General features: G+C 43.4%; 1 protein-coding gene across 2 annotated transcripts in view; it reads right to left on the reverse strand.

Annotated features, from left to right (window-relative positions):
- Window positions 1-510: 510 nt before the first annotated feature.
- LOC134207235 (homeobox protein B-H1-like) overlaps window positions 511-24,619 on the reverse strand; it is a 205,513-nt gene continuing 181,404 nt past the window's right edge. For both annotated transcript variants that reach the window (XM_062682958.1, XM_062682957.1), the window contains exon 3: window positions 511-2,757. In XM_062682958.1, the coding sequence (XP_062538942.1) occupies window positions 2,163-2,757 (595 nt within the window). In that variant the 3' untranslated portion in view covers window positions 511-2,162. The remainder of the gene's footprint in view (window positions 2,758-24,619) is intronic.

Consider the following 24,619-nt stretch of genomic DNA (forward strand, 5'->3'; position numbering starts at 1 on the left):
CATGAAAACAAGTATATCAGACTTGTATACTGCCTATGATCGCGTATTTGTAACCATCGGCAAAATTAGGCATGGAAGAAAAGGAAGGATAAAGTTTGTAAAATGCATAAGTCCGGAAATTTCTAAAAAATCCAATAATTACTTAAAAACTTTTTCCAGTTAAATTCTTCGCTAGCAACATCAACATTATTTGTTCATTGAATATAAATCTATTGCGAGACAAGGCATACCGACGACAACATTTTCCAGTGTTACAGTTTTGCGATCACTATGCTCAATGTTAGAAAACAACTTGGTAGTTTTCTCTTCAGAACATACCTCCTGATTTCATCTGGCCAGTTAAAAGAACCAACAATTTGAAGGAGATTCACTGTTCACTGTACAAACTTAATGCAAAGAATGTCACAAAAAATGGTTTTGGGTGTACTTACCTTTGTTAATCCATACAAAACATCTAATATCTCAGTCACAGAGTGAGGCTTTCTTTCATAACAGTTGCTTAAAAATTGCTTTTTGATTTTCAATAAAATTTCATATTTATTAGCCAGTAATGCTCCATTTTACTTCCAACGTCATTCATCTTCAGTTATTCAGATGTGTGTATGCTTGTGAAAGAGTTTTTCTCCAGAATTTTTTACACAGTGGTTCTGCACTAGGAGGACAAAATCATCCGATTGAACGCGTCGGAACCGACGCGTCGCACATGTTTCTTGATTCAGAGAAAATGTTCACTTCAACTTTTACAAAGTTTGGAATGCGTTTCTTTTTGTTCAGCGGAATGTGTAAGTTTGTGACTTGTTTGTTGTGTCTGTGTTTCAGTGTATACGTGACAGCAGGGGATTGGGCTCTCCCCAATCACACTTACAGTTATGACGGAATATTCTCATAAATCTTCCATATATATAATCACTATGTACAACTTTCAATAACTAACTATCCGTTTTCCCAAGCATTCGTCCCCGCGCGCTGAGTTTTGGTGGAGGTTAAAATCACATCGAATTTTACCATTCGCTATCTTATTTTTAGTTCAGTGTATAACCTAGGATGGAATCATCGCGTAGTTGAGTTTTAATTTGTTTTTCTTTCTAAAAACTTCGAGTTCCGTTCCACCGCTGTTTATTTTTCATTAATACTGGTTCACCTGTACAAATCTGTAATCCGAGTGAGTTTGGCAAATCTGTTGCTAGCGGCTTGCTGGTTTACTGTGTGTTAATTCTGATCTGTTTTTAGATTTTTGTTTGAATTAGGCTTTTCCAATTAGGCGCTAAGTTTCCCGTCCTGAGTTTCGAGAAACAGCAGATTGAGCAATTAGTTGAAACGGAAACAAATTTTACAACTGTCAAAATAAAATTAAAACAACGGAACTATTTTCGTGGGGTTTAGTCAACGGGCATTGATTGGGGGCACAAATGTTACACAGGAATTTTACACTTATAAAATAATTAAATAATAACTCTTCCGGGCGCTCTAATGATCATAAATTAAAGACTACAGTTAATACGCTTTCTGTTCTCATCGCTGCGCCGCCGTCGCCGCCCGATCGCATTTCACTGGGTTCCCATACCGAGGAAGGTGCGATGATCCACATTATATGACCATTATCTGTACAGTTTCAACAAAAAGCAAACAAACTAGTCGATTCCTACTGACAACCGACAACGACGCGCACCGCGGATAACATTTTCTGGGGGCAAATTAAAGAAAAGAAAACAGAATCGCTATTTCAAGTAGGCTTTGCTTCTGCTGCTGTTGCTATCGCTGCACGGAATTACTTCTATCGGCTTGCTTCGATATATTTACACTCACCAACCACATGCACAGTGAAACGGAACGATGGGTGGCGATGATGGGAGATGTTCGTTCGGTTCGATCAAAAACCACTGGGCTGAAAAGTTTGACATTTGTCTTGATTTGGTCCGAGGGACCCCTCGTTTGTGCTTCCTGAATCGATTTCATAAAACGGCCTCACTAAAAACGCTTCCGACCACCGCTCAACCATCACCCCTTCATTTTCGCTAATTACCCCTCGTTTAAAAAATATCTGCTTTAAATAAATGCTATTAAAAATAATAATCACTATTTTCCTTTCTTACACAGTTAAGATCCTAGATATACGTATATGAGTGTTCCTCGTCGCCTTTCGGTATCACGCCGTCGGGTTTTCAGACCTGTATGTTTTCATCGTCGTCGTCGCTGGGAGGATTGCTCTCGGACCGACCGGGTGGGCTTCCGGGGTTTAGCGTCGGACTCGGCGACCGTCGGGGTTGACTACTTAGACTATTGCTGCTGCCGTGGATGTTGTTGCCGCTGCTGTTCTGGTTGCCGACGGTTCCGTTGCTGCCCGCGCCAGCGCCGGGACTCCCGGGAGTGTTTTGTGACGCGGCGGCTGCTGCAGCCGCTGCCGCCGCCGCCTGTTGACTGCTGGCTTGGTAGTAGCTGCTCAACGTGGATAAGGACGTGGACGCCGACAGATGCGGGAATGGTGCGCTTGGGCCTGGGATGGTATTTAGCGTACCAAGTCCTGGGACACCCGGGTAGATTCGGTACGGGAGAGGTTTCTGGAGGGCGGCAGCCGCTGCTGCGTGCCGATAGTACGCGTCCACTGCGCTCTGAGGAGCCCCTGGAGGACCGGCCTGCGCCGGATATGGCCACCCTCCTAGATACGGGGGCCCACCGTACAGCCGCTGGAAAGCAGCGTAATTTCCGGCTTCCGCTAATAGCTCCAGTCCCACGGCCGTTTGCCGCTTCCATTTGGTTCTGCAATATAAAAGAGAGAGAGGGAAACGCCATTTAATTACTTCGCTCTTTTCATTCGGTGAATTACGGCTAAATTAATCCACCTCCGCAGGGCCATCGCCCCCGTTCCCTCGCCCATGAGTACAAATAAACGACCAATAAACATTTTTTCGCATTTCTCCTAGTGTGTTGTGCTGCGATCTATATCCGCCGATAACGAGCATTTAAATGGCATATGCATGTTTCACTCATTTACTATGCACAAGTTCATAACTTATAACATTTACCACAACGGGGTGGCGGAGCGACGCGGCGCTGCACGGTTGGGTGCATTTCAGCAGTGAGCCCCCCGGGCCCGGCCGGTCCGAAGCGCAGCAGCGTGCGTGTTTTCCTCTACAGAGCAAAATGCATTTATTCTACATCGGTACTGAGAACACGAACGCCGCCGCGCGGTTCGCTCGGGTGTGAATAGCGTCGCGTCGCAACCCGGCAGCCACCGTCGCACCACCGCGCACAACAGGTGTGGAAGGTGGCGGGCAACAACGGGCGGGGTAATTATTTCAGAATCATTTTTAGCTTAATTGTTACTGCTGTTGTTTGAATTGCTGTCACCGCGGAGCAACGCAACGCAACGAGGCGACTTGGCGACGGGAGAGTAGCGGCGTTGTGGTTGCCGCGGATAAATGTCTTGTTTAGTGGGAGCGATTTGCGATGCGACTGATTGTCAAACGGCAGCAGCAACAGCTACCTATCTGCTAATGAGTTTTACAATTCACTTGCTGTTGGGTGCTTTCGTTAAATGGGTGATCTATGAGTCATTATGTGTGACAAATCGGTCGTTACAAAAACTAATGCAGGAAGTAATCAGTTTTTGTATTTCACAAATTAATCATAAATTATTTGCACTGCGCCATTGTTCATTACAGTTACTGTGATCATGTGCTTTTTCATGAGACGTTCAAAATCAGCTCATTTTGTCGACAACTGAAAGTTCTTCTATGGAAATGGCAGTTCCGTGCTTGAAGGCTTGTTCAGCAGCCGTAAACATGTTTAGTCTCGGGTGTGTCGCATCCTACTGCATAATGCGCAACCGCACTGTACAATAAAAATGTGAACTTGGACATTGAGAAGATATAAGTTGAAGATTTCCTTTTCGGGGACTGAATATAATTGCAACAAGAATGAGAACTAGCTTATTCCGGAGCAAGAGTACCTTGAGAAATGTTTTATTTAGAAACGATGCGGCACCTTTTGTTTATACCGAGGCGATAAGATTCCGAGTCATTTTTGTTTAGTGGTTTTTCGGAGCGAGAGGACTCGGAAGTACTTTTTGTTTATTCCAAAGCGAGAGGACTCCGAGGTACTTTCGTTTATTCGAAGCAACAGGTTTCCGATACACGTTTTAATTATTCTAGGGCGAGAACACTCGGAGGCACTTTTTGTTTACTCCGAAGCGAGAGGACTTTGAGGCCCTTTTTTGTTTTTTTTTCCGAAGCGAGAGGACTCCGAAGCACTTTTTTTTTCAAAGTGAGAGAACTCCGAGGATTTTTTTTTGTTATTCCGGAGCGAGAGGACCTCGAGAAATTGTTTGTTTACTTCTAAAAGAGAGGCATCTTTTGTTTATTGTGTTTATTGCGAATTGAGACGGTTCCGAGTCATTGTTGTTTTTTCCTGAGCGAGAGGACTCGGAAGTACTTTTTGCGAGAGAACTCCGAGGCATTTTTTTTTAAGCGAGAGGACTCCGAGGCACTTTTTGTTTATTCCGAAGCAACAGGACTCCGAGACACGTTTTAATTATTCTAAGGCGAGAGGACTCCGATGTACTTTTTGATTATTCCGAAGCGAGAGGACTCTGAGGCACTTTTTGATTATTCCGAAGCGAGAGGACTCTGAGGCACTTTTTTTTTATTCCGAAGCAACAGGACTCGGAAACACCTTTTGTTTATTCCGAAGCGAGAGAACTTTAAGGCCTTTTTTGTTTTTTCGAAGCGAGTGGACTCCAAAGCATTTTTTTTTTGTTTTTTCCAAAGTGAGAGAACTCCGAGGCATTTTTTGTTTATTCCGAATCGAGACGGCTCCGAATCACCGGACTCCAAGGCACTTTTCGCGAAGCGAGAGGACTCTGAGGCACTTTTTTATTACGAAGCAAGAGAACTCCGAGGCTCGTTTTGTTTATTTTGAAGCAAGAGGATTTCTAGCCATTTTTTGTTTGTTCCGAAGCGCTTTAATATTTTTTTTTTCACCGTGGCTTTTTTTTGTTTAGTTTAGGGCAAAAGGACTCCAAAACAAATTTTGTTTATTTCGGAGTGAAAAGAATCCGAGCGAAAAATTTTTTTGGATTGGTTGGTTGGATTGGTTGGATTGGTTGGATTGGATTTGGATTGGTTGGATTGGTTTGGATTGGTTTGGATTGGTTTGGATTGGTTTGGATTGGTTGGATTGGTTTGGATTGGTTTGGATTGGTTTGAATTGGTTCGAATTGGTTTGGATTGGTTGGATTGGTTTGGTTGGTTTGGATTGGTTTGGATTGGTTTGGATTGGTTTGGATTGGTTTGGATTGGTTTGGATTGGTTTGGATTGGTTTGATTTGGATTGGTTTGGATTGGTTTGGATTGGTTTGGATTGGTTTGGATTGTGTTTGGATTGGTTTGGATTGGTTTGGATTGTGTTTGGTTGGTTTGGATTGGTTTGGATTGGTTTGGATTGGTTTGGATTGGTTTGGTTGGTTTGGATTGGTTTGGATTGGTTTGGATTGGTTTGGATTGGTTTGGATTGGTTTGGATTGGTTTGGATTGGTTTGGATTGGTTTGGATTGGTTTGGATTGGTTTGGATTGGTTTGGATTGGTTTGGATTGGTTTGGATTGGTTTGGATTGGTTTGGATTGGTTTGGATTGGTTTGGATTGGTTTGGATTGGTTTGGATTGGTTTGGTTGGTTTGGATTGGTTTGGATTGGTTTGGTTGGTTTGGATTGGTTTGGATTGGTTTGGATTGGTTTGGATTGGATTGGTTTGGATTTGGTTTGGATTGGTTTGGATTGGATTTGGATTGGTTTGGTTTGGTTGGTTTGGATTGGATGTGGATTGGTTTGGATTGGTTTGGTTGGTTTCGATTTGATTTGGTTTGATTTGGATTGGTTTGGATTGGTTGTGTTGGTTTGTGTTGGTTTGGATTGGTTTGGATTGGTTTGGTGTGGTTTGGATTGGTTGGATTGGTTTGGATTGGTTTGGATTGGTTTGGTTGGTTGGATTGGTTTGGTTGGTTTGGATTGGTTTGGTTGGTTTGGATTGGTTTGGATTGGTTTGGATTGGTTTGGATTGGTTTGGTTGGTTTGGATTGGTTTGGATTGGTTTGGATTGGTTTGGATTGGTTTGGATTGGTTTGGATTGGTTTGGTTGGTTTGGATTGGTTTGGATTGGTTTGGATTGGTTTGGTTGGTTTGGTTGGATTGGTTTGGATTGGTTTGGATTGGTTTGGATTGGTTTGGTTGGTTTGGATTGGTTTGGATTGGTTTGGATTGGTTTGGATTGGTTTGGATTGGTTTGGATTGGTTTGGATTGGTTTGGATTGGTTTGGTTGGTTTGGATTGGTTTGGATTGGTTGGATTGGTTTGGTTGGTTTGGATTGGTTTGGATTGGTTTGGATTGGTTTGGATTGGTTTGGATTGGTTTGGTTGGTTTGGATTGGTTTGGATTGGTTTGGATTGGTTTGGATTGGTTTGGATTGGTTTGGATTGGTTTGGATTGGTTTGGATTGGTTTGGATTGGTTTGGTTGGTTTGGATTGGTTTGGATTGGTTTGGATTGGTTTGGATTGGTTTGGATTGGTTTGGATTGGTTTGGATTGGTTTGGATTGGTTTGGTTGGTTTGGATTGGTTTGGATTGGTTTGGTTGGTTTGGATTGGTTTGGATTGGTTTGGTTGGTTTGGATTGGTTTGGATTGGTTTGGATTGGTTTGGATTGGTTTGGATTGGTTTGGATTGGTTTGGATTGGTTTGGATTGGTTTGGTTGGTTTGGATTGGTTTGGATTGGTTTGGATTGGGTTGGATTGGTTTGGATTGGTTTGGATTGGATTTGGATTGGTTTGGTTGGGTTGGATTGGTTTGGATTGGTTTGGATTGGTTTGGATTGGTTTGGATTGGTTTGGATTGGTTTGGATTGGTTTGGTTGGTTTGGATTGGTTTGGATTGGTTTGGATTGGTTTGGATTGGTTTGGATTGGTTTGGATTGGTTTGGATTGGTTTGGATTGGTTTGGATTGGTTGGATTGGGTTGGATTGGTTTGAATTAGATTTGGATTAGATTTGGATTGGTTTGAATTGGGTTGGATTGGTTTGGATTGGTTTGGATTGGTTTGGATTGGACTTGGATTGGTTTGGATTGGTTTGGATTGGTTTGGATTGGTTTGGTTTGGTTTGGTTTGGTTTGGATTGGTTTGGATTGGTTTGGATTGGTTTGGATTGGTTTGGATTGGTTTGGTTGGTTTGGTTGGGTTGGATTGGACTTGGATTGGTTTGGATTGGTTTGGTTTGGTTTGGTTTGGTTAGGATTGGTTTGGATTGGTTTGGATTGGTTTGGATTGTGTTTGGATTGGTTTGGATTGGTTTGGATTGGTTTGGATTGGTTTGATTGGTTTGGATTGGTTTGGATTGGTTTGGATTGGTTTGGATTGGTTTGGATTGGTTTGGATTGGTTTGGATTGGTTTGGATTGGTTTGGATTGGTTTGGATTGGTTTGGATTGGTTTGGTTGGTTTGGATTGGTTTGGATTGGTTTGGATTGGTTTGGATTGGTTTGGATTGGTTTGGATTGGTTTGGATTGGTTTGGATTGGTTTGGATTGGTTTGGATTGGTTTGGATTGGTTTGGATTGGTTTGGATTGGTTTGGATTGGTTTGGATTGGTTTGGATTGGTTTGGATTGGTTTGGATTGGTTTGGATTGGTTTGGATTGGTTTGGATTGGTTTGGTTTGGTTTGGATTGGTTTGGTTTGGATGGGATTTGGATTGGATTGATTTGGATTGGATTTAGATTGGATTTTGATTGGATTCGGATTGGATTTATTTGGATTGGATTTTTATTTGGATTGGATTTTGATTGGATTTGCATTTGATTTAGAATTGTTTTGGATTTTGTTCGGATTGGATTTGGATTGGATATGGATTGAATTTGGATGAGATTTTGATTGGACTTGGAGTAAATTTAGATTTTATTTGAGTGGAATTCGTATTGAACCTGGATTGGATCTGGATTGAATTTAAATTCCGAAGAAGTTCAGCATTCGCGAAGTGCTTCCTTTGTATTTTTTTAGTAAATGCTCAGGGATTTCCTTCGGGATTAGCTCTCGGAAACTCTCCAGCAATTATTCGGAAAACTCTTTTGAAGGAATTATTTTGAAGGAATCCATAATCGAAATAAACAGAAACGCAGCAAATCTATTTGCTCTTATAAACCAAGGGCCATTGCTTTTTTCGGGTTTCAGTTTTCACTATGATTAATTTTGGCACTCTGCTGATCGTAAATATCTATTCATAACCTCGGTTTCGCCCCGGGCTCCGCACATAACCCGACCGGGACCGGGTCTCGGCCCGGCTCGGCGCCATAAGCATTGCACTTTAATCGAATAATCCTACACTTAGTCAAATAATCATTACATTTTCAACAGAAACGATGTTCAAAAATATTTTTCATGATGTTTCCAACATGACCCAAAGCAATTACCAAGAGCCAAAATCCCCCAACCATCATCTTCGTGGAACCATGTAATGGCATCTCGCGCCGCCTGGTAGCATTGCTGGCACCGATGGAACCTTATGGGCCGAAGAAGACAAAGCGAAACTGTAACAGCCCGATTACCTGTTAGCAGCATGCGAGCTCATTTTTGCACCAACACTGACTGCTGCAATTCCGTTACCGCTCCTCGCCTTCCCAGCTACGGCGGTTCCACTTCCCATCAGGGCGACCAAAACAAAGCAAACCAAAATGATCCCGAAGTCACGCTTCTCTCCGCTTTTATTCCAGTTCCAGGGCGCGCGGTGAGCCGAAGAGCTCCCGTAAACTCGACGAGCCCCACCACCAGTCGTTGTGAGTGTGTGAAAGGCATTTAGAACATAAACGGTTGCATTTGCATCCCGAACGCCTTGGTTCTAGAGTTGAGTCATGCAACCAAAGGCCCGTGCATCCCAACCACGGTTAATTGGCCTAAAGCTTCGTATCGGAGCAATTACGGAGGGCGACGTGTAGTGTTGTTCGCCATTTAGAATACAACAATGATGCACACCGCTCGCACGTAAATGAGTTGTGTAGAGATCGGAAAGGAATGTCGAGATTGGAATGGCGAGCGAAGAGCTCTTCCCTCTCGCAAGGGCTCTATGCAGCGCGCATATGATCATCACTCACACTCGCTCATAACAACCCATGAATAATTGAAATATTCATTACTCATTATTCCACAATTTCAGGTTATGTCTGTCTGGTGCGCGTTTTTTCGCTGCATCGCACTCCTCTTTTCGACAAAACTTTGCTGTCAGCAACTGATGCTCTCCACAACGGCTCACTTGAATCAACGACTTTGTAATGCTACTATTCCGATGCAAATGACGCTCGTTCGGGCTCACGCGTGCGATAAATTCAATCAAGCCTCGTTGCGGCTCGATCAACGCTCTGCTACTTCCACTCAAAACAGAGTTTTTGCCGCGCGAGATCATAAAGATTAAGACGCCGGGGTAATTTGTATTGTTCGCCGTACAAAATGCTTGGCAATCGAGACTCGACTTGACTGACCGCCGCTTGGGTCCGGCCGCTCCAAGGGGTCAATCGTGAGCCGCCCGAGCTCGCTCGCCTACTTCGATCGCGCCATGATTGACCGTTAAATCATTTTGTAGCCGTACTGCTTAGTCGTCATTATGCGCGAGACTGCCACCGCCGTTTGCCATCGCTGCTCCGCTCGTTTGCAGCAAATCAATAGAGACAGTACCCATCGTAAGCAGCCATTTTCAATTTTCAACCAGCTCGGAGGTGACTTCGCGAGTCGTGCTTGTGCTTGTTGTTGAATTTTATGTGCCATTTAAAACGCCATGCTTCTCGCTCACTCCTGCTTTCGCCACCGGAGGCTCTGTCCCGTTCTCCATACCGATTCGGTATGTGCGACGGCGCCCCCATGCTCATTGGGCACGTTTCCAGTTCATTGGTTTCCGAACTACAAGCCATAACCTATAAACATGGAACACGGTTCGCTCGTTCCCCGACTACGGCGACAACTACCACGACGACTGACTGGTAGAAGCAATAAATAAAATTTGTTTGTTCCCGCCCTCGCTCGCTCACGCCGACGCGACAATGGTGCGGGGCGAAAATCAGCGGAGAAGAACGACCGAACCATTGCATTGTCACCCCCCGCCGAGCTGTTTTCGCAGATGGTGTCAATTACCGGTCCTTTTCGAACTCGCCCCTAGGGGGAAAAACGTACTTGAATGTCTTTTTCTACAAAGGAATTCTTTTGAGTCGAAAACGAAGGAAATCCTCTGTGCCCAAATTGAGATGCTTCCCCGGCCTCTCGAATCGCCAAGTTGTTAAAGGAAACTCGTTAACAGCATCTTTTCTCCGATTTGTCACCCTCTGCTGGCAGTTTTGCTGTAATCATAACTTTTTAATTAATCTTTCGGACCGTGCTGCAATCAACCTGAATTTGTCATAAGAAAAAATATCCGAGCGGCAACGACAACTGCCGCGAGAATGAAGAAGTTGGAAATTTTAATCGGTTTTCTTGTTTCCATACAAATGCACCTTCGTCGTCCTCCACCGGCTTCAAAAGGGACCTCTCAAAACTTTCATTAATCACTCTGTCACAGCAAGCCGTTTTTTATATTTTTATTTTATTGCATCGCTGCCTTTTGTGAGTGTGCATACGATTCGCCTCTCACTTCGCTTGTTGACGCCTTTGTCTCTTCCCCTCGCAGACGAATCCTCCGAACTTGAACTCCGAAACGGCCGCTGCCAGCAGTGAAGAAATTGTTGTCACCTTTTAATTCTTTCCCCGTGTCCGTGCGTTCCCTTGGCACTTCGCCGTTGAACGTACGCTCCTGAACTTGACGAAAAGCGATTAATTTATCATCCAAAGTTCGTTCCTTCTCGCTGTCGAAGCCCTTCTTTTCGAGTCGATGTTGGTATTGAAATCGAATTAAGCTGCCAAAGTCATCTCTCTACTCACCGCTGCTGATTAATCCATTTCACAAGTTTAGGCAACTGATACGCGCGGCAACATTTTGACTCATTTCAAACTTCTGTCAACGCAAATTGTGGTGACTCTGCACCCGAAATTTCGATACAATAGCGATGCTTGGCGCACTTCCGTTGAAATAACGGATCCGAAAAGCGCGATTCGTCATCACAGCAGCAGTAAATAACAACCGCAGCGGAAAATGAGTACCGTTTTTCCTCTGTATTTTCGACTGAACGGTGATTTTTATGGTTCGGTTTTTCGGTAGTCGTCTCCATTGTTGACATAACTTATGCGTGCGTGTATGCTTTGTTTGCGTAATTTAGATGCCGTGCCGGGTTTCATTCCGTAGCGGTGACACCCGTAGGGCTGTTATGGATCGCTTGGGTGCATCGTTGACAACGATTCGTTGTTTTCGCCGTTGTCATTGTTTTTCTATTTTAAAACATGCGTGTTGTGATCGTGATGATGCGGTCGTCGTTGTCACAGTGGGTTTTAAACAAGTGCAAAGCAATTGTCGTTTGTAGGTAGATAAAATCAGCGATTCTTTTTTTTGTCATTAGAACTTGACTGATGGATATTTTCAATCAGTCGAAAAATCTAATTTTCAGGAAAAGGACCGAGTTTTGAGCCAGGAGTAAAGATGTCGCAATTTCTGTTACTTCGATTAATCTATTCATCGTTGTAATAATCGATTCATTTTGAATCGATTACTACCCAGCGATTCAATAATCGACAAGAATCGAGAGTAATCGATTAGTTACTAACTGATTAATCGGGATTTTATGAAATCTCTATCCAGGAGATCATACTGGCTCGATTGCGAATGGAAGAAGGTGCGGACATGGGGACTAATTTGCTGGAATTCTACGGAATGGGGATGAAGCGGAAGCAGATATAATTGTACAACTATGGTTAACGCTACCAGATTGGTTGAACCCTCTTGTAACGGCGCTGAAGATCGTCGCGGAAGAATTTGTGGATCTAGTGAAACAGCGTTTGTTGGCTGAGGAAAACAAGTCAGCAACATTTTCCGGCAATTCGAATGAACAAACAATGAAGTTCAACGGTAAGTTTGTAACCGTCGAGAACATAAGGAAAAGTGAAGCCAATTTAGCGAAGAAGAATTCGGTAAGCTGCATATCAGATTCCGATGTTGGTGATCGAAAGCTTGGAGGAATCGTATTCAAGCTAGACTCCGGGTGCAGTAACCACCTGGTAAGTGACGGAAAAGCTTTACAGTTCTTCGGAAAATGGACAACTAAGTGGAGATAATGAAAGGTGGAAAAGGAAGGCGTAGCCATGCCTACTTAGACAGATTGGTGCAATCAATACAGTGAGTTCCTTGGTGTGGAATTCTATTTGACACAGACACCCACGTGAACATCTCTATGATCTTGAACCATCTTTGGAGGAAGCAAGAGCAAATCTGTGACATAGTCGACTAGCCCATCGGATTAGAGATTTAGATCCGTCTAAGGAATTCCCAAAATACGCAGCCATGGTCAAAGGTATACGTTTTAAACCTCATTTTTTCCGGACAATTTTCCGAATTACGTTTTTTCCACGTATTGTTTTACAAACGTCCTAAAACGAGTGAGAGTAAGTAATTATTACTGTCTGATATCTGTGTCGCGACCGTCCTCTGACATTTCCATGCTCTGCATATCCGTGTTCGGTCCGGTTTACTGCTGTGAGGAAACTTTTAAAAACTCACTGCAGTAGCGCTCGAGGTATGTGCTACGATTCGGCTGGCTTTCCGGCTGCTGCTACCTGTTTCTGTGTCGGAATGGCTCGACGGATGAGCCTTGGTTTGGCTGGCTTGCCGACTGCTGGGCTGGATGCGCTACGTTTGGCTGGCTTGCCGACTGCTGGGCTGGTTGCGTCCCGTGCGGCTGGCAGACCGGCTGCTGCATCGATTCGGCTGGCTTGCCGGCTGCTGCTGCTTGCTGATGGGTCGGAATGGCTCGACGGATGAGCTTCGGTTCGGCTGGCTTGCCGACTGCTGGGCTGGATGCGCCCCGTTCGGCTGGCTTGCCGGCTGCTGCTTCGATTCGGCTGGCTTGCCGACTGCTGGGCTGGATGCGCCTCGTTCGGTTCGGCTGGCTTGCCGGCTGCTTGGCTTGATGCGCCTCGATTCGCTGGCTGTTTGACGTCTACTGCAGTGAGGAAACTCTTAAAAACTCACTGCAGTAGCGCTCGTGGAATGAGCTACGATCCGGCTGGCTTGCCGGCTGCTGCTTCTTGCTGATGTGTCGGGATGGCTCGGTTCGACTGCTTCCTTCTAGCGCTTCTACGATGTGCACTCGTTGACGTTCGTCGTAATTCTCCGCGATGCTCTGCAGCGCATGCAGTTTTATAGGCAATAATCTCCTACTTTTTTTCTTTGGCTCGCCATGAATGACGTATGTATAGCAATAAAGGACCTCGCACAGTAACAATGGGCGGTCGTTTTTTTTTTCAATCGATAAAACTGCAATTTATCAATTAAAATTTGTTTCAATAATTTCAAAATAATTCCTTTCTTCTTTTTTTTTTGTTTCTGCTTTTATTTATATTGTTCGTTATGGTCCATGACGCTACAATCTGCACACTTACTTTATCAGTAAATGTGCTAGGACAAGTTGAGGTTATGTTAGATTGTTGTCAGTCGTCACTTAGCTAATTCGAAAGATTATCAAAAATCTAATACCTACGAAGAATTGGAAACCAAGAACATTTATTCCTCAGCAGAAGAATGATTCGGGGAGCATTTGAAACGAACGGTCTTGCAATCTGGAAATGGGCGTTACATCGTGTCATATCTAAAGAGCCAATGTGTAGGGAAACTGTTCCCATTTCTATCTCACTGAACATAAATTCATTCACTTCGCCAAAGAAAGCAATACAGCATAAATCTCGTACTTTTTCTTTTGCTAACCTGCGTGCTCAGTGCTAAAAAATCGCAAAAAAAAAGGAACAAATCAAAATCCTTTTCATTGCTTTGATTTAATGGAATGAACGTGGGAGCTATGAGATTAAGTCTAGGATCAGTAGCCGAAATGAGCGAGTCAAGCGCTTTGGCGCCACCCAAGGTTAGAACGTGGACTGGATAAGAATCCAGAACTAAACGAGCAGTACTATCACTTCATGGTGGAGTACGAACAACTAGGGCACACGATCTGTCACGACTGGAGACGACTACCGAAAAACCGAACCATAACAGATGGTAGATGCAGGAAAAGAGGGTGGGAGGTTAGAATCGTATTCGATGTCGACTATCCCAAACATATTCCGGGATGTCTCTCTATGATGCTTTCCCAGTGGGGCCAGTAATCCAGGCCGATCTACGATCAATACATCTCCGTTGTGTATAGTGCGCATCATATTGGTTGTCGTTTTTGAGAAAATTTTACGGCACATTCTCATTTGCTAGATCGACATTCCTCTCCACACCATCATATGGCGAACAGATGCAATATCCAATGGTATGTTATTAACGGTACCAATCCTGCTCCTTTTGTGGTCTAAAGTACGCTGCATCTATTAGCTGAAGGTGAGTAATATCAAATTCTTATGGCGACTTATCGCGACACTTCCTGACTGGAACGAGCATCAAATATTAACCTTTGGAGCTCACGGTCCAACTCGAAACTATGCTATCAAAGGGTGAATTTTAGTTTAAAGAACCGAAGAAAGTTAGATCCCGATCCGCTTATGAAAACTTTTCGTTTGGTGTGGTTAAGAGGAAGAGGACCTAACAATCGCATCAAATTCCGATTTATGATCGCTATCCCAAATTTTGATGATAACCTAACAAAACGGTATTCTCTACAATAGCCTCATAATTTGATCCATTTCGCTAGAAGATGAGGATGGAATCCAGCTCACCATGGCTAGGGTCGTTGAACACCCCTCTGGGCTTATGAGAAGCCCGCAATCTGTTCATTAGATTGGTATCAATCAGACAGACAAGCTGCCCTCTAGGGTTCTGCCAGGTAGTTCGTGGGACAGCCGCCTGCAGCTAAAGACACCTGTGCAAAGCCAATGGCCAAGAACGGCGTCGAGTGTTCCGGATCGTACGCTATAAACAAACCGGAACTTTTGGACCGACCTCTGGAATACCAACCAGATTAATAAGATCCTGGAGCTGTTAACGCAAGAAAGCTCTCCGTGGAACATTCACTTCAGGAGGTCGATCGGGTCTCTCTTAGCTCCACGGACTCAATAACTAGGAGAAAAGCATAAGTAGATCACAAAGGTAGGCTCAAATATCCGGCATTCCGTGGCGATCGGGATCCTTCGGGGGATATCCCCGGTTTAACGAAGTTCTCCCAGTTTTCAGATTCCGTGTCCAAAGTTGATTCCCACTCAGCATGGTAAACATCTATTTACAATAAGGCTCGTTACCGGCCAACAAAAGAAAGGTGAGGAACATTATCAACGATTCCCCACCATCTTGGCACTCGAGGTACTGCTCTATTGGAATTGTTCGGGACGGCAGACAATCCAGCCATCATCATTTACGATAGCCGTTTAATTCTCCCCATTCTTAAGGGGAAAGTTTCTTCCTGTATACTTGGGAGCAATCAATTCCTTCAACCATGATGGTACTACGATACCGTAGACTATGCATCATATGACCACCACCACCTAGATCGATTACCTCGTTAGCACTACCCGATTTCACCCAAACTGTCCTGGATGCCCTGCCGTATCCATCCTCCCTAATAGTAGACGGCCGGGACGAAAAGCACTCCGTTGATGGTGGGGCGAAAAACGTCGGGTGGTAAAAGCTAGAAGAAACACCCGCCCGATTCTTAAGAAATTTTCCGCTGTGGGCGATCAGTGACAAAATTAGTGCACCCAAAACATTTTTTTTATGATAATCAGTGCATTAATCATTTAGTATCAAATCTCGCATGCGAACCGATCAGAGAATGTCATACTTGTCACGCCAGGTCAGTTTATTTGGTTTCGATCAATACATCCAAGCGTTGGCTCCTCCTGGAACAACTATATCGAATAGTGTTACCATCTTACCGATTCCATTTAGCTTGGTGACGGAAAGGGACACAAATTTGCAAGGTGCCAATTCCACTTGTATCACGCATTGCTGTCCCTGTCACCCTTCCACTTGAGATTGATTGATAATTCTCACATCCACATAACAAACAACGTGGATTATGATAGTCTTTGGTCACTGCTTCTCTTATCTGGCATATAGTCCAGATGGTTAGCGTGTCAGTCGAAAGGCACTAAGCGTGGATGGTCCGAGTTCAATACCCGTCTTAGGACGAGTTTTTTTCGTAAGGTAGCCAAGGTAGCATTTCATTCTTCGATAGAAGTAGAAAAATAGATTCAATGTAGACACAAACACATAAACAGTTCTTATTTTCTCGTGACCGGGGACCTAATACAAGGGCCTGCCGATTGCTTAATGCAATCTGTGCATTTGTCGCAAATTATGGCAAACTGTACGTGGAATTAATGCAAGATTGAAATAAAATCATGCACTCTCTGGTTGGGTGTGCGTTGCAGACTTGCTAAGAAAAACATTACGAATGCAGGCCCGGCATTCAAGAACCCAAGAAGAATCAATAGAAGCTTTTTTTCGACTCTGTCTTCTACGCCCAATTCGCCGCCAAACTATGGTGGGAAAGTCAACGGATCAGCGCTGCCAGATCGTCAATTCTGGCAAATTTTCGAGTCCACTGGACTTAACGAATTCCCCGTTCACTCAGCTTTTGACGTAGGACTACGTCTGTGTTTTCTATATTGGGGTACACTTCACGATTGCGAAAATCGGCAACCGTCACGAAAATATGATAGACTTTAAACTTCAATATCTAAGCCGTTTCTCGATAGATTTTCAATTTTTTTGGACCATTCGATCAAGAATGAGTCAACGCTTCTTTGTATTTATTCGAAAATACTGATTTTCAACTATTTATTATCGATAATTGATAAAAAGTTTAGAAATAGTAATAAACTAACCAATCACGTACATGCATCACTAGCACAGACATCAAAAATCAATCACTTGCGGGTTTGGATCTAATCCTCAGTTTGAATTGAAACAGATTTTACGCAGAGCAAACGTCAAAGCGATCTCAGCGAGGCGGACACAGCATCACGGAGGCGCTAATAACATTTTCAAAGAAAATCCATCGCATTGGTGGTGATGATCGATGTGTTGCTGCAGATCATTCAACCTCAACGAACCAGAATTTCATATGAAGAAAAGGTTGACCATAAAAATAGCACTGTGGCGATCCCGCACCGCCAGTGTCGATGCTAAAAATTTATTACAAAATTGTGGTGTCAGTTAGTTGGAAAGGAACATTGGGAAAAGAAAATTGGTTCTTCTCAGGACCAACATTTTATGAAAAGAAAGAGTTAATTGCGAAATTGGACTGTTTCGGTGGCATCGGGTTTGGCGTGGTAGCTTGGTTGCTGTTAGTGATTCCATCCATTAAAATTCACTACATTCGCTATTTAGGGTTGAGTTTTGCACTTTGAAGAAAGTTTATTTCGAATAGTCGGATCAACCTTCTTTTGTATAAAATCAATGAAGACGCCACCTCAGTGGAAACTATCTACAGTAACCACCCATCGGTGAACGTCGCTCGGACAGATAGATGCCGAAAGATAATGTTTTGTAATATGAAAAAACTTCGTCTTGAGTCAAATTTCTGTTGTCATTCCTCGCAACAATACGCATCTTAGATAAACAACATCTCATAACCAAATTCAGAATCTTGCGAGAAAATTTCATAGGATTCTTAGAATTTGTCATTTTCCGAACGGTCCGTTGTCTGCGGAATCCCGATCGAAATGACTCGCGCGCACTGAAAAGCAGCTTTCTTATATCTAATGAAGTAATTTCATTAACCCCGCCCCTTCATTAATCGTTATGAGTGCACATTATATTTACACCCATATCAGCTCACAAAGAGGCGGGGCTTACGGGTTTAATTTATTAAATACAAGAAAGCTGCTGTTCGGCGCGCGCGAGCCATTTTGATCGGGATTCCACAGAAGGCGGTTCGACATTCGATGCAGCGGAGCGGACGCAGCAGCACGAAGTGGGTGGCATTGTGGCAATGCGGAAAATTTATTTCAACCTTTGGAGGCTTAGCGAAAAATCATCAAGTGGCGGTCGGACAGTTGCAACGCAAGGTGCCGACAAGTGATTGGATGCAGTTAGTTATTGGAATGGGAATTGGGAAAAGTAGCTTGGTTGCTGTTAGTGATCCCATCCATTCAAATTTACTGCATTATCTCCCTCCGACGCGTTATCAAATTCGCTATTTACGATTGAGTTTTGTACTTTGAAGAAAGATTATTTCGGATAGTCGGATCAACCTTCTTTTGTATGAAGACCTTTTTGGAGGACACCATCCTCAAAAATGGCCGAAATAAAGGAGAAATAAGCAGAATCAGAAGTGGCGTGAAACCAAACGCAAATATATTTATTTGCAACGTTTGGTTTTCGCCCGCGATGTAAGCGTACGTGGCAAAGTAAGGATTGTGATGTCCCCGACTGAAAGCCAGTCGAGTGACTTCAGCGGCCGATGAGTCATGTTAATTCCATGGTTAGAGACTCAAATTCCATTCAACTGGGAATAACTATTCGACTTCTTGATTCAGTTGGCCTCCGAGCAGTTTGCTCAATGTTAATAAAACGACACACATTATTATGGCTTATACCATCAATTTCGAATAGCTACGTAGTCCTACGTCACCTTTGCGTACAACCCGATTGGGCTGCACCTTTGAGTTTTTACATCTGCCAAACTGTCCTTCACCCTCTCTAGGAGTAGTTGGACATCCTCGGGTCCCATGCTGAAAAACCTGTCTCCCACCGGTAAAATCCTATTTTCCGGTTTGGTTCCCTAAGCATGGTCTGACCAAACCTTCCTGGATTAGTGACGGCGAAGTTTCATCACCACAATCCAGAAATCCAGCGTCTCTTCTTGTGACGTTTTGAAATACCTACTAATCTTGCTGGTCTGCTACGTGTCCAAGGTCGTCGAGAGGTTGGTATACGACCGGCGGCAGGAAAAACTTGAAATATACGTCAGATTTGGTTTTCTTTGCAAGCCTAGAAGACGTTTTCGATTAGGGCAAACACGTAGATATCTCAAAGGCATTTTACAGGACATGGACGGTTGTTGTTCTCCAGCAGCTTTGTCAGTGTCGATATTCCATCAACATCCTGGCTTCGTCTGGAATTTAATCAAGGAGAACTTTTTCAAGTGCTCATTGGAAATCAGACTAAGATAACTCATCAGAAGGAAACTGGCGTATTTCAAGGTTCTGACTGTGCACTGTGCTGTTACGCTTTCCTCCTTCGCCATGAGCGGTGTGTTCCGCTCCCTATCACCAAACATCCACAATTTTATTTACGTTGACAACATTCAGCTGGTCTTCTTGGATGACACTCCCGCACGAACGCGGATAAAAGCCCAATCCGCCTATAGCGCTGTCCTCTACTCGGCTACTTCAGTGAAGTTATCCATGACCACTAGCAAATGTGTCCGCTGTCTCAGTCAGAGTGTAGAAAGGTATTCGGAGTGTCCATTGACCGGAGTCTCACCTTCCTGCCGCATTTTCGATGAGTTGAGGCCAGCTGCAAAACTAAAATAAATCTAGCCCGAACCATGTCCAAATCACAGAGGGTCAACAAAAGAGCGCTCCGGCTACGGCTACGAGACTATGATTCATAATCGCCTCCGTTTGCACCGTAACCCCATCGATACACTGTTGCTGACTTCAACCACCTCTGGATCCAGAGTATTATCGCTAACAAGCGCGCAAACATGACATTTGCCTGGATCAAGGACCACTTTGGAATTCCTGGCAACACCACCGCGGACCTCCTTACCGGCATCGAATACCAAGGCCGACGTTATGCAACATCTGTCCCACTCGTGCATACAAAAACGTGAATAAGGAAAACGAAAATAAAATATCAACAAACGCCCTTTGGACCAATGTCATATGATTTGCTTTGCTGTCATTTAGTTTTGAACAAGTGTCCATTCGTCAAATTTCACTTCGACGAAATGTCCATTCGTCCAAACGTCGTTCAACCAAATGTTTTTCGATGTCGCAACAAGTTGCATTCGACGAGGAAGTCTCTCCTGTTGTTTCCTATTGGAATCAAAAGTTATGGCCAAAATACATTTTTTTTATACGCAAAACTCTTACACCTCATAATTTCTAGAAATTTAACCCTTAACCGATTTACTTGCAACTAATTGCTTTCGACGGGGAATCCTGTCCTTTAACTGCTTATTAAAAATTGAACTAATCGATCTGCGGCACCAAAAGTTACATATATCTTTTGTAGCCAAACTAGTCTTCGCTTGATTCACTCTTTACGTAGTAATAATTACACTGAACGCCGAATGATCTCCATGCCTACTACTGAGATTGAATTTAATTTTTTTTTCTCATTTGCTTCGTAGTATGCCGTCATTCCACATGCCTACTATGATTGGATTTCGAATTTGCTATCTTTTACAATGTTCTGAAAACGAGAAAATTGTAACAAACTTATGTGTAGCAGAAAAACAGCACTTGCCGTTTACTATATGAAACAAATATTCTTTTGCTTTGAAACCATCGAGGTGAGCCCAATGTGAACCACGAATCACAACTGGTCGGGGTTCTGCAGAACCACACCAAGCGCCGTTTTGACTGAATTGTGATATTTTATTCGTTTAATGAAAATGGAAATCAATCCATATCAATTGTTTCGTACATTTGTTTTTGAATATCCTCAGTTATAGGATGGAGGGGCATCCGAAAAAATGTGTGATCAGTTGGAACTGCTACACGAAAACTTGTTCAAGAAAATGGATAAATTTTTATTGGCGGTTGGTGTGATTTGGCAGAAAGCCGTCCAACTGATAGTCAACTATTAGTCACATTATTAGCAATCAAAGCAATCGGGAAATGACATAATGTGTTCAAAGTGGCTCCCGCTTGCCTACAGTCAGAATACACTTCACGCTTTGAAGATAATCCATCAAGGAATTTCCCATGGTTCAGATTGTGCTTTCCGCGAAGTACTTTGATGCTCATAGGCGCCTGTAGGTAACGTAGATAATATATACCACATGACAAAAATATGTACCTCCTAAAACAAACGAATTTTAAAACTGTTATAGGGGAACTGCTCCCGAAATCCATCCTTGATTTCAACTCATGGCACCATGAACATCGGTCATCAAAAACAAAGCAATGGTAAGAAACTTCATTTGTTTATTATTTTTGTGATTTTTTCCAGCAGTTAGCACGCATGTTTACAAAAAGAAGCAACGAAACTGGTGCCGTATTTCTTTGTTTCGCGATGAGATGAATGTATAATCAGTGAGGAGATCGGAACATTTCCCCCTATATTTTTATTACGTCTTCAATTGCTATATCTCATGATCGAAATTAGCGCTATATCGTTTGAAACATTCATCCCACTCTAGATGTTGTATTGGAACCGTTCAATTGTGTGCAGAGTAATCAATCTTCTGTTAAACATGCTCTTATTGCATGCTTTCCAGCCCTGTAACTGTATATCCTCGCTAGCCAAGTACAACTAGACCTGATCAGATTTCTTCGACATTTTCCCAAAGATCAATCGCAACGAATTGCAGCTAAAATGCCACCACACCTAGCAGACCCACATACCTTAGCTTCCATCCTAACGAGCGTACCAAACACACGCTAACCGTGATTGGCCGTTACTTCCCCGGGTATAGACACAGTCCAGGGCACTGATGCAAATCCGTCATCCCATATCTCCGCACGTCCCCATCGACACAGATCGGTGGACCACCTCCGCCGACCTCCGCGCCGAGATGCGATCGAACGATCGCCCGCCCGGTAACGTAACGAGCCATTGCACACAAGACATCCAACACCTCGCTACCTGACGAGGTGCCCTTTTTGCTATCCCTCCGAACCTTCCCATGAACGATCGAGTATCGTCCGTGAAATTTCCACTTGTTTACACCAACGACCATAGGGAAACAAATATTTGTTCCTCCCGCGATGAAGCCAAATTGATTAACTAGAGACCCCCGATACTGGCGTGGCTGTGAATGGGAAAAAAAGACACACACCAAGGAGGAACTACATTCCTCACTCGGAAAACCATCTCGTGTCTCGTGACCATTCAAGCGTGGTGCCGGATATCCCATTCCCCGGCGGCGGCGATATGTCGGTAACGGCCGGCACCAATCGCTCGCTCTCTACCGTTTCACTACAAATGGGATTCATTCACAAATTGTGCGCGGCAATGTGCCATTAAATGAATCAAATTAAATCAACAAGATTATAACATGCTTTGGCCATAATATGGACCCTCATCCTCATTTGTGGCTCCGTTCGGATCGGATCGCTTTTGTTGCTGACTGTTGTTGTTGGGACCCACGGAACACGGTCAGTAAAGCAAGTGTGGAGGAACAACAGGAGGAGATAAAAAACTATCAATGAACGGGACGATCAAGAGGACCGATGAAGCCGGAGGGGAACCACAAAATCAAATAGATGTAAATTACTGTCGATAATTTACTCTTCCCGGTTCGGTCGGGGCTTGGGACGCTCATCAGTGTCGAACTTGTAGGAATGATAGAACTAGTGCACAGCCAGCAGCAGCGGTTGAACATGGAAGAAGATGAGAAGCAGAACAAGGCGACTCATAGCTTGAGCAAACGACCGACCAACAGCCAGGCGAGGTAGAGCCATGTCGCTGCCGGGAGGTTCAAAGTTTTTGCGGTTTTCCATCTGCCCAAAAGCGGAGGAAATGAATTTAAATCTAATCCAATTTGTGTGCGGCTCGTTATTTGCCGGGGTATAGTTTTTGTGTTGCCTCCCGCACCGGGGCCTTGCATTGGAAGCGGGATGCTGAGAAGGTGACAACTGTAACGAAGCTCGCTTGCGTGGAAGAGGAGATTTGCACGATTCGACAAGATATAATGAAATTAGTTGACGGTTCTGGTAATGGTTTTAAAAGTTTCCGAACGGAGGTGTGATTGCGAGGCAACAGACGAAGGCGGTGGTGGTGGTGTTGAAGCAGAACAGAGCTGGCTAAACTTTAATTGAAAGGAGTGAAATTGATCCTCGTCCGTTTCTCTGTGTGGGATTGAAACTTTTATGCGAACTAAGTAAATGAAGTTTTATTCAATCGCTTCAAATATGAGTTTTACAAAAGCCATAATTTATTTCTGAAAAAAAATCAAAGACTTGGGAAAGTAATTATACAATTGTATTGAAATTTGGATTTGGATTGGATTTTGATTAGATTTGAATTGGATTTGGATTGGATTTGGATTGGATTTGGATTGGATTTGGATTGGATTTGGATTGGATTTGGATTGGATTTGGATTGGATTTGGATTGGATTTGGATTGGATTTGGATTGGATTTGGATTGGATTTGGATTGGATTTGGATTGCGTTTGGATTGGTTTGGATTGGATTTGGATTGGTTTGGATTGGTTTGGATTGGTTTGGATTGGTTTGGATTGGTTTGGATTGGTTTGGATTGGTTTGGATTGGATTGGTTTGGATTGGTTTGGATTGGTTTGGATTGGTTTGGATTGGTTTGGATTGGATTTGGATTGGATTTGGATTGAATTTGGATTGGATTTGGATTGGATTTGAGTTGGATTTGGATTGATTTTAGATTAGATTTTGAATAAATTTGTATTGGATTTGGATTAAATTTAGACTGTTTTTTAGGTTAGATTTTGATTTAATTGGATTGGGATTGTATTTTGGTTTGATTTTGATTGAATTCTTATTGGATTTGGAATAGATTTGGATACTGTCGAGATCCTTGGGAATCTCAGTTTGCTATTCAACACTGCGAAAAGCGCCATTATATTGAATTTTTGAGTAGCACATTTTGAAAGAGCACATGGTGCATTCCGTGAAACAGATGTCATGGTTTTCCGACCAAACTAATTTAACTGGGCAATATTTTGCAAAATAAGCCTATGCATTCGATCAAACAGCTCTTAACCAACTGTGACAAAGGTTGCTATATCAAGTACCACCTATCAAATGCAACACCAGGGTAAACGCAACAATAACCACTCCACAGTAAATTCAGTCTAATTGAACCACTTTGGGAGCGATATGATTTATGACCGCAACCAACGACAGCGCCGTTGTCGTCAATTCACCACAATTAATAGCCGCAACAACCCATCAAATTACCATCTAAATGGAGAGCTAACAAATTAATTTCGGTAATCGTAAAAAAAAATCGTCATCAAACGCAAACGGGAATTGTCACACAAAACCTCTTTTTTAGCTGGGAAGAATCCTTGTCAAAGCGGAAGCGACACAGCGCCACGAGAATGATGCGTTCCGGGGAGAACTTCTGTGCCGCGTTCCACACAAAAATGTAAATCTCTCATGGCGTCATAAATCGTTAATGCGTGGCGTTCGTTACTAATTTGAATTTGATTTATTAGGATTTTTGTCGCGGTTGCTCGGATGTATTCCGTTCGGTCGGTGGCTCGTCAAACTCTCATTCGCATTGTTATGGTGAGGCTGTTCCTGCGTAGTAGGCCGCCGCGAGCGGGACTGAACTTGACGTTTTATGACCCGTTTCAATAATGGTCGTAAAAATCGAGTGTCGTACCCCTCGCGCGCGCTCGTTGTGTACGCTCTTC

This window comes from Armigeres subalbatus, chromosome 1, assembly GCF_024139115.2.
Source record: "Armigeres subalbatus isolate Guangzhou_Male chromosome 1, GZ_Asu_2, whole genome shotgun sequence".
Classification (NCBI taxonomy): Eukaryota; Metazoa; Arthropoda; class Insecta; order Diptera; family Culicidae; genus Armigeres; species Armigeres subalbatus.